The 11,640-nt window shown below is 33.6% G+C and overlaps 1 protein-coding gene across 1 annotated transcript; it reads right to left on the reverse strand.

Moving 5' to 3' along the window:
* Positions 1 to 8,953: 8,953 nt before the first annotated feature.
* Positions 8,954 to 9,925, reverse strand: LOC141542791 (olfactory receptor 6C1-like). Its single transcript, XM_074267378.1, has one exon. The coding sequence runs from the start codon at positions 9,908 to 9,910 to the stop codon at positions 8,954 to 8,956; it is 957 nt and encodes a 318-aa protein (XP_074123479.1). The 5' UTR covers positions 9,911 to 9,925.
* Positions 9,926 to 11,640: the final 1,715 nt, after the last annotated feature.

The following is an 11,640-nucleotide window of genomic DNA, read 5'->3' on the forward strand; positions in this document are numbered from 1 at the left end:
CTCTCTTCTTCTTCACCCTATGCCACATGATGAAGTGACCTTGCATCCTTTCAAGGTTAAGCTTCCTACTTATCCATGTGATCTTACTTCTCATCTCTTTTACAGATTGACCCTTATCTCACCTCTACTCTCTCACTCATTTTTCATCTCTCCCTCTCAGTATTGATTCATCAAATTTATCAAATATAAATGGGGGAATTAATAACTGGAAATGAACTATGAGGAGAGGACACACTGGAATGGGAGCTTTAGCAAATATTATTAGAGAAATGCATCAAACTGTTAAGGATACTCTGAGATGAGAGAGAGAGAGAGAGAGAGAGAGAGAGAGAGAGAGAGAGAGAGAGAGAGAGAGAGAGAATAGCAAAGGGAGAAAGGGGGATAGAAGTAGAGAAAGAGAGAGGGAGGGAGCAAGAGGAAGGGAGGAAGGCATGTAGTCCTCTTGCTTCTATTCGATTAGAGGCATTATTACATTTCCTAAGTTACTCATCTATTTTCAAGTCCTATGTAATTGTCAATCATCTTTATATGTTTAAAAAAAAGGCACATCAGAACTGAGGCAACAATGAATGCTGTCTCTTAATCTCTCTTCCCTCATATTTTCTCCTTCTCCTAATGAAACACTAGGGGATTCAATTTAGACTTCTTAACATTTCCCAATTGTTTATTATACCTTTGCTAAATTGGACTTTTAGGAATTTTCCAAATATCCAAACCTTATTAAAAAAAAATCTAAATGAATCATTGAGAGGTTGCTTGGGGACTTTTTTCAAAGATCATTCAAATTTACTTAATTTGTTATGATCTTAAAGAATCTATGTATGCATGTATCTTATTTAATATTTCCATTAACAGGCTAAAAAGATTTTAAGGGCTTATCAAGACAACAGGATTCCTTTTCCTTTTGCAAAATGGTTACAATGATATCTCTGAAATCTCAATGATAATTCTATACTTAGATCCATTCTTTATTTCATAGCAGCAAACTACTAAAAATTAATAATCCTCACTGGGATTTATTAAAATAATTTCATCAGCTAGCATAAGGGGAATTATTAATTATGTTATTCTCTCCAAAGATAGAAAACTTATTAATTGACTTGTGGAAAAAAATTGAGAGAAAACTTGGAGGGAAAAGGAGAGGAAGATCTCTCATTTTATTCAAAGTACCTGCAAATTTAAGAAATATATTTTCTGTTTAAACTTCAAAGTTAGAGTTATGATTCCTCAATCATTATCAATAAATTTTAGATGGTTTGATACCATCTCCCCATATCTAGGCTAGTTTAATTTTTAATCTGTTCATTAATATAGATAACATTTAGTGAAATACAAGTGAAAGAAAAGCACTTAGAAAAACAATCAAATAGTTTCAAGAAACTTTTCCTTTGTTCAGAATATCCTACCAAACTGAAAGAATACTAATGAATTTTTGGATTTAACATACCTTGTTAATTTGTTAATTTCCTAAATATTAAAATTTTCACCAAATAAAATTGTTTCCTGCTCCCTGTCTCCCATTGCAAGTTTTCTGATTTCAATAAAGTGGCTAAAAAAAATACAATGTTTTCTTTCTGTTAACATCGAAAATTGTTGCAAAAAGTACCTTGACTTTGCAACATCAATTCCTGGACCATTATCTTGCTCTTGCTGGGCTTAATATGTGTGGGTAGGTGGGTGGGTGCTGTATATGGGGTGGAACCTTAATTCCTCTTATGGACTAATTGGGAACTTCTTTGTCATCATCTCCTCTGTTGTAATACTTTTGGGAAAAGAAAAATACCTTTAAAAATTGCCTTTAAAAACAAAACAAAACAATAAAACAAATCAAAACTCCCCTCTTACTTGTTCATATGTTTTAAATGTCTATACATTTATATATGAACTCATGAACTTACCTATTACAATATAAGCTCTGTAAAAGTAAGGATTATTTCATTATTTGTACTTGTATCTCACACAAACAGCACAGTGGTTAATAAACAAAAGTTGCTTAATAATACTTGCAGAGTATTTAATCAGGCTCAAGAACCCTTCATGGAATTGTTAAGACTACCCCAATCACCCTATATCAAGTCTCCCCAAAAGGTATTTATGACATGTTTAGAAAGAGGTACAGAAATACTAGTCTTTTAAGTTTAGATACTATCTCCATTTGGAAAATAGGCAGAAAAGTAGGCCTGAATCTACACATCTTACATAAGCTTATATAGTTGTAGCTACTAAAAACATGGGCCTTCAAATAACCCTGTTAAAATGAGTGTTAGTATGATGGATGTCTAATGGGATTAATGACAGTGAATTTGTTCTTAGATTGCAGTATACAGGAACATAGGTGATGATAAAGTTGGAGCCACTAAAAGATCTGGTGATATTAACTGAGCTGTCAGATAGTCTAAAGTTGCTGAAAGTTCTTCTGGTCACTTGAAGAATGCTTGGATGCCATACCTTCTTCCAATGTCATATTACACCTCAGATACAATAATGACAATAAAAAGCTTCTTTCTTTATGTATTATCAGACATAGCAGAAGCTGACTGTGTGACAGATCTGAATTGATTCCCATAGCCAATATCATTTCTTAACAAATTAGAATTACTCTTAAAAGAAGACTGTTGTAGAAGGAACTTTTGTTCAGCTAGAAAATGAATTAAATTATCTCTCAGAACACTTTTAGTGATAAGATTCTTTAATTTCTCATATTGGATGTGTGGCTGTCCTTGGTGAATTGATTAAAATTCAGCTATATCAGAATAGAGGCTTAAATAAACTATTTCTTCTCCCTCTGGCGCTACCTAGAAGGGGCGCAACAGATGATTGAGAAATGCTTTGTTGACAGAAAAGATCAGTATAAAGCATGGCTGATATCCTGGGATGGGGGTATATGCTAGTGTAATAGTCTCAAAAATGATAGAATTAATATAGACTCTTATCAGTGTTCCAGAAACTCCATTTTTTTTCTTAAATGGACATTGCTTCTGGTGCATTGGAAACTATTGTAGTTGGAGTCAGAAAGCCATGGTTTTAATTCTGGCTCTGCTACTTAGCACCTGTATAGGCAAGCCTTAAGAATTAGGATGTTAAGCTTCACCATTGTGAAAATTAAATGGAATCAATGGTCACTAGTACCTCAACATAAGAATTCCTTCAGTGTATATATTGAATTATTTTTTTTCTATTTTATTGTTTATCCTATGTTTTATTGAAATTTTATTTATTTCATTAACTCCCAATTATATTTTAATCTCATTCAGGCTGTTGAGTCTTGAGTTTGGCAAATCTCAACTAGATGACCTGTAAGGTCCTTTTCAGTTGAAAATTATATAATCTATGATTCAATTTAGTGACCAGTTAGTGCCAGAATTAGGTGCTGGAGCATTATTGACCCTAATTTCATACCATTATCTTTAATGGATCAGTGAGGTTATCTTTTAAAGAAACTTCTTTTTTGGTTTTCTCTTTTACTATTGTTCAGTCTGACTTTTTGTGAACCTGTGGATCATACTTTGTCCCAGCCTAAAGATACTGGTGTAGTTTACAATTTCTTTCTCCAAGGGATTAAAGCAAATTGAGAGGTTAATGTTAGTATGTGTCTGAGGTTGATGAGGTGTCTGAGGCATATGTTGTCTCAGTCTTCTTGACTCCCCACCCAATGTTCTGTCCATTGTGCCTTCTAGTTAATTCCTACTCTTTTGGTAAAATAGGTCTTTAAACATGAATTCAAGCTTCTTTCAAAATTCATAGCGACACGTTCACAATTCAAGTGGCATAACCTAATATCAGTACAAGCTTTATTCAATCTAGATTGCTATCATACATTCATTCAACTTTCTGATCTAGAGCAGGTTTTTGTCCATTGCAGGATAAATTTGCTGAAATTTGTCATATTGCTCCTGTAAGCTGATCTGTCAAGTAAGATATAAAAAATAGGAGATAATAGCACAAGATGATTAGGTTGTTCATGGTTAAATAATGAATCTCATCTCAGATCCTTAAATTTTTAATAAACAGATTTGGGGCTTTGGCAAAGTAGGTTTAGGTCTAAAAAATCACTTTTACATTCTTTTTCACAAGAGTTCCATATAAAAAAGACTATATGGTACAATGGACAAAGTGCTATACTTGAAGCTAGAAAGGCCTGAGTTCAAAGTCTACTTCAGATGCTTGACTAGATTTATAATCGAGCATTTCACTCAACCTCATTTATAAAATGATGATTAATAGCACCATTTTGTATATGTAAATTTTTTTGCAAAATTTAAGTCTATCTAAATGACAATAATTGTGAAGATGATGATGATGATGATGATGATGATAAATGTTCTCTTTGTGGCCTGGTCAATAATTAAATTGACTGAACAATTTTCTATCTTACGTCTCACAAACTTCTTTGCTCCAATATACTTCAATAATCTTAGACTGAGGGCAAAGTTCTGAGAAAGTATCTGGGGAATGTGGATGGAGTCAGTATGCAGTTAAGTTAAGCAATGCATCTAGCAATACAAAGATAGGAAGGTGTTCTTTCCTGAAAACCATGCTATGTCTGGGTTGTGCTATTTGTTGCTGTCATTCAGTTGTTTTAATCATGTCTGGCTCTTTAGGACCCTATTTGGGTTTTTCTCATCAGAAATATTGGAGTGGTTTGCCATTTCTTTCTCCAGTTCATTTTATAGATGAGGAAGCTCAGGCAATCAATGTTAAGTGATTTGTTTAGAGTGGCACAGTTAGTAAGTATTTGAGACCAGATATAATTGTAGGAAGATAAGTGTTTCTGACTTCAGGCCTAGCACTCTTTCCTCTGTGTCACCTAGCTGCTCATATTGTGCTAAATTAGATTATTAATAGCTGTTGTTTGGGGGAGGATCCTGGAAAGATAGAAGAGTAGATCACTAAATTTCAAGTTCTCCAGATTTGCCCCACAAACAGAACAAATTTGCATTTCAGGGCAAATATAGACTGCTGAAAGACCAAGAGGATTTCAGGCAGAATAAGGGTCCTCTTGGTATAATTCAAGAAGTTCTGAAGAAAGACCCCAGCTGGGGAGAAATCAGTGTGAACACCTCCAGGATAACTCCACAGAAACACCAAGTGGGGATCTTGGGACTAACTGGGTTGGACTAGAGGCATAGCAGGAACCATAGAAACTCTTACCTCTCAGACAGACATATCCTGAATCAAGGTTCTGAGTCTGGGATGACTAAAGAGAGCTCAACTGATGAGGAGTGCCAGGATCAGTTGTGCTAGAGAAATGTGGCCCTAAGCTAGAAGAAGATGGCATACCCAGTGAGTGCAGAAATGGTGGGACAGGATTGCTGCTGACTGCAGGTTTTTTCTTTGTCTGGGGTTCCAATTCAAAAGGGAAAGCTGAAATTAAGCTAGAAGCAACATCCCCACCCCACAATTATATGTGTTTACAGTAATGCTTCTTATTTTAAAAAAATGAACCAGAAAAGAAGAAAGAACCCAATCATAGAAACATACATAGAAACAATTATAGAAAACTACAATCATAGAAACAGAGGACACTGAAATTTAAAAAAAAAAAAAAAGCTTCTTCTACTCCGAAAATGTAATATTAAATGGCTCCCTGCCCAGAGAGAATTTATAGATGAACTTAAAAAAAGATTTTAAAAATCAAACAAGAGACATTGAGGAATAACTAAAATTAAAAATCAAGAAAAACAAAAAGATTATGAAAACAAGTTAACCAACTAGAAAAGGAGATACAGATTCTTAAAGATGAAAATAATTCCTTGAAAATTTGAATTGGGCAAAATGGAGCCAGAGAAGATATAAAAGAGAAAGAAATAACAAAAACTACAAAGAATGAAAAAATAAACATAATGTAAAATATAACAAGAAATCTAGAGAACAGATCAAGAAGAGAAAATAAAAGAATAATTTGACTATTTGAAAGTTGTAACCAAAGAAAGAAACTTATCACAATAATGCAAAAAATAATCTAATAAAATTATCCCAGAATGATAGAACATGAGGAAGAAGTAGAAATAGAAAAACTCCATCAATCAACACCTCAAAGATATTCTTTATGAAAAACACATAGGAATAGTATTGCCAAATTTCAAAAACCCCAAGTTAAAAAGAAAATTCTTCAAGAAACAAAAAAAAAATTAAAATATGATGGAGCTACAATTAGAATTGTATAGGACTCATCAGCAGCCACAATAAAAGACTGCAGGTCTTGGAATCTTATATTAGTAATCAAAAAAACTAGACCCAAAGGTGGAGATAAGATGGCAGAGTAAAGGCGGGAACTCACTCAACCTCTCCCCTAAAGCACTGCAGTGCTGCCCTGGCTCTAGTCCCAGCCTTACCCTCAAACTTGGCCCCAGCCCTGAGCCTGGACCCCAGCATCAGTGAGGCAAGACCTCTGAATCAGCAGTAGTAATGGAGACTTCTGAACCTGGGACACTAGGGGGACTCGGAAGGTCATCAGAGAGGGTTAGTGGCACCAGGGTGAGAGTCCAGTGTGTAGTCTCAGCACAGGTCACATCAGTATAGCCCAGCATCAACAAAACAAAACTGTTGCTTTAGCACATTAGATCTTAAAATTACTGTGGGGCAGGGGCACTTCTAAAAACGCCAGGGCAGAAAAGAGTGCTTGTGGTCAGGTCCCTGCAAGAAAAAGAATATGTTGAGAATATGAATGATTAGGGTCTTTGAGGAAGAGTCATTATTTATGTATTTTTGAAGTGCCAAGTGGGCCTTGTCTACTTTTATCTTATTCCAGAATAAATTTACAAGTCTAACTGATTCCTCTTCAGAGCAAACCATCAGTTTATTTCATCCATGTGTGCATATGCTTAGTCTAGGTGTGATTTATAAAACAAATGGGAAAATATTCTGCATATGGACATTTTAAACAATTTCTCAATCTAAATTATATTAGATCATTTTATTGATATGAAGAGCTAAGGCTTTCTCAGTTGATCATCATATATATTGCTATGAACATTATCCCCTTGATTTTGCTCATGCCATTTTCATCTCTTCTTTTAAGATTATCTAGGTGGGCAAAAACTTTATCAATTTTTGGTATGGATACACTATCCTTAGTAAGGAATAGCTCAACTCTATGTTTTACATGAGAGTCTAGAAATCCAAATCCCATTTTCAAGTACCATGTTTATAGCCAGATTTCCTCTTCTACATTTCTTGTCTTCAATGGGCAGCAGAAATGGAAATTCTACTTGTATTGCTTTGATCTTCCTTTTTTGCCTAAATCTTTATAATGTTTAGTACTATATCTTCTTTCAGTTTAATTAATGTTCATCAATAAAACTGGGTATAGTCACTCTTAAGTAGAGAGTTTAGAGAGAGTAAAGAAAAATTTGAATGTTGATAATGGCCTGAGAAATATGGAATGGTAGTGTGATTAAGGACTTGATGAGGAAGGTGGATAAGTTATATAGGGAAGACACATAACAAGCAGCAGAACAAGAGTTTATGTGTAGGACATTACAGTTAGATAGGTGAATGTCATGTTTCTAATTAGGGAAATAATCCACTAATGGCAAAATCCACTTTGTGATGATCTCTAATTAGAAACCCTCTGAGAGGGACTGAAGAAATAGGTCACAAATATGTGCATAATTATTAACAGAACAAAACCCATAAGGGCAATAGTTGGTGGTAGAGAGAGAAGGAAACTCACAGCCTCCAAGGGGTGTTGCAGAACAAGCAGTTAGAGCCTGAGATTTTTATTACTTTAGAGACTAACAGAGGTGATGGAAGAAAAAAAGAATAAGCTATTATTCCATAGAAGTCACACAAAGGAGAAAAAAGTGAATACAAGAAATAAGCAATCAGGGAGTCAAGGATTGCATTAAGGAATTATGTGCTATATTGTATCTGTTATACTGTAACACATATAAAATGTATGGGATTGGCTATCATGTAGGGGAGGGAGGAGAAGGAGGGAGGGGGAAATTTGGAAAAATGAATACAAGGGATAATGTTATAAAAAATTACTCATGCATATATACTGTCAAAAATTTTATAATTATAAAATTAATAAAAAAGAAAAAAAGAGGAAATAAAAATTAATAATCCTGAAAACATTCTCAACCATAATTAAAATAATCAGAGATGCAAAATAAATGACTATTGAAATATCAAAAAAAAAAAAAAAACGGAATTATGTTCTAGGAAGAAAAGATCAAATAGCTGTGCAAAAGAAATACATGTCAAGTGAGTGATCATCTCGGAGGAAATCCTCCATTTTGAGTGAACTCCCAGTAAAAATCTTTTGGGAAAATATGATCAAAAGTCACATAAAATGGGCAAAACTGGATGGACTGCACTCTGAATCATTAATACAAACTTCCAAATTGAACAGATTACAAATTCACTTGAGCATTTGAATAAGAAAAGCAATCTTCCACTAAGTAACCAACTGTTTACAGTGTCTTATCTACATAGAGATGTTACTTTGGCATCCTTAATGCCATACTAGTGTAACATATGTTCTAGCACATTTTATGTTCCATGATTCTAAGTACTATCAAACCTTATAGGCTTTGAATAAAGCCTTCACAATAGACAGCTTTAACAACATTAAGACAGGTACAAAATGATGATTCATTTTGGGGAGGGAGCACAGACAATTAAAGACCATTTCATAGATGTATTGTAGATATACATTAATAGAGGGAATACTGAAAATCAATCAACCAATAATCATTAATTGCATACCTAATTAAAAGTCATACTCTATCTACTCTATGTGAATCATTGTGCTCTGGAAGGATATAAAGGTGGAAAATTAAGTAATCCCTACCCCCAAAGAGTTATTTTATTTTGCTGAGAGAGAAAACATACACGTTAAAAAAATCTTTGGAAATATTGACATATCAGAAATAAAAATATACACATATATGAAGGAGCTAATAAAACTTTGAATAAAGTAGTCAGAAATCTCTACTCCTTGTATTCAGTTCAACAATTTATTTCCTTTATTTGAAGCAAAGACAATCTTTTGTATCATGTCCATGAAAGCTTGTTTCACTTGCTGATTCCTTAGACTATAAATGAAGGGATTCAATATAGGGGCAACTGATGTATTAAGCACAGCAACTCCCTTACTCAAATTAATTCTGTCCTTTGCTGAGGGTTTCATGTACATGAAGATGGAGCTGCCATAAAAAATGGAGATGACAATCATGTGAGAAGAACAAGTGGAAAAGGCCTTTTTCCTCTGACTGACAGAAGGAATCCGCATAATTGTTTGGATGATGTATGTGTAGGAGAAGATTATTAAAGTCAGTGTAAACAGAAGAGTAACCACAGCACAGAAAAAGCCAAATGTTTCTAAAAATTGGGTATCTGTGCAGGATAGCTGTAAAAGGGGAGAATAGTCACAGATGAAGTGGTCAATTATATTATCAGCACAATAATCAAGCTGAAGAATCAGAATGATTTCAGTGAAGACGATCATGCATGCAATCAACCATGAGCAGACCACAAGCAATGTGCAGACTCTGTTGCTCATGATCGTTGTATAATGTAAGGGTTTGCAGATGGCAACATAGCGATCATAAGACATGACTGCTAGAAGGTAAAATTCAGTTCCTCCAAAGAGAATGACAAAAAAGAACTGAGCCATGCAATCATTATATGAAATGGTATTGTCTTCAGTAATAATGTTGCTCAAGAATCTGGGAACACTGGCAGTTGTAAATGAAATTTCTAAGAAGGAGAAATTCCGGAGGAAGAAATACATTGGGGTCTGGAGGTGAGAATCCAGCAGGGTAAGGATGATGATAGTCACATTTCCAGCAATACTGAGTATGTAGGTGAGTAAGAGGCAGAAGAAAATGATCATTTGAAACTCCGGGTTATCTGACAATCCCAGGAGGATGAACTCTGTTACCTGTGTATGATTTTTCATTTTTATTTTCTCTTATCTAGTAGATCTAAAATTTACAAAAAAAAGGAAACAAAATTAAAAACAGAAAGCAACAAAAAACTTTTATATTTGAAATGGAGCAGGGATAAAATATTAAATTAATTAATCATTGAAAATTTTATTAATTCACTGTTTTCTTGGTATAATAGATATAAAATGTGTATGACAAAAGAGAAATGAAAGATTATGAAATTAACATATCTGATATATATATATATATACCCAAGTAAAATCCAAAGTAGAATAAAATTAAGTACCATATGACTACAAGTGAGGTGAGACCTTCCTTTTTCTCCTTATTTAAGATCATCTGTAATTGTACATCAATTTATTTTTTTAGGCTCATTTTATAATCCCATTTTAAAGCTCATCATATAATAACAATCCTCCTTCTTTATATATGCAATATCCTATTGCCTTCTTTCTCCTTCATCCCATTCCACAATGTTCAATTTGTCTGCCTCAGTTTACCTGTCTCTAATAATAATGGTACTGCTCTTGTTAGTAATAAATTTAATTGTCTTCAACATAATACTTTATGCATCTTTGAGGCTCTTATTATTATTTTAAATTTTACATTTGCAAATGTACTATATACCTCTTCTATATTGAAACCATACAAAATGATAAAAAAGAAAGGTAAAAAAAACAAAGAGATAAGTTCTGGCTAACATCTAGGATGCCCAGGGAAGTTAGGGATGAACCAAAGTTGAGACTATTTGTTGGAAACTTGACAAAATGTCCTGAATCTTGTATTAGGAACAGTCTTCTTCATCACTCACTATGATCACTCTCTTCCATGTTATTTCCTTTCTTTTGAAATCCAGAACAATAGAAGTTCAGAAATATTTCCTTATTTTGACATGCACTTCATTAAAGTTCACTACAAATTGAATTTATATAGGGGTATTTTATTTTTCTAATAGTTTATATTAAGAAACCACAACTTCATTTTTATGTGAGGGAGGGGAGGTGAAAAGGAAAAACTTCTAAGAGTTTCAGGTAAAATTCTATGTCAGCATCATTAAATGTTTGCTGGAATGCTAGATAATAGAGCTTACATTTGCAAAGGGCTTTCTAGATAATCTGATTCACTCTTCATTTTATAGATAAGGAAGCCGAGTTGAGAAATGAATGATTTGCTCAGTCACCAGGATAAGAAGGATCAGATCTGGGTGCAATTAGCTCTTTTGAATCCAAATCTAAAGCTGCTTCTCTCATAACACACTCGTTCTACAGTCTCTACTTTTGGTATCAATCAGTTTGTCAATCTATCTCCTTATCTATCTATCATGAATTTGTCTGTTCTGTCCATCTGTTTGTCTCTCTGTCTGCCTCTCTCTTCCTTTCAATCATATATCAATAAGCATTTATTAGTATTTACTTTGTGCCAAGAACTAAGATAAGTATTAAGTATTTAGGCTTTCCTTAAAGATCACCTTTCTAATGATGATGATAATATGTAATCAACACTAGAACATTTCCAACCGCCCTCTTTCCCTATGCCAAGTAATTACTAGAACTTATACTTAAGCATTTCCATATTTCATACTTAAAATTTCAGGAACTGATGTTTTTTTCTTTTCCTATTTTATATAAGAAAATTTATTTAATCTTGAAGATTACTTAAGTTTTAGGGGTTCAAATTTTATTAAATAATAAAATAAAATTAAACAATATTTTCTATTTTATCATATATATAGGATAAAACA

Source organism: Sminthopsis crassicaudata, chromosome 5 (genome assembly GCF_048593235.1).
Source record: "Sminthopsis crassicaudata isolate SCR6 chromosome 5, ASM4859323v1, whole genome shotgun sequence".
NCBI classification, from domain to species: domain Eukaryota; kingdom Metazoa; phylum Chordata; class Mammalia; order Dasyuromorphia; family Dasyuridae; genus Sminthopsis; species Sminthopsis crassicaudata.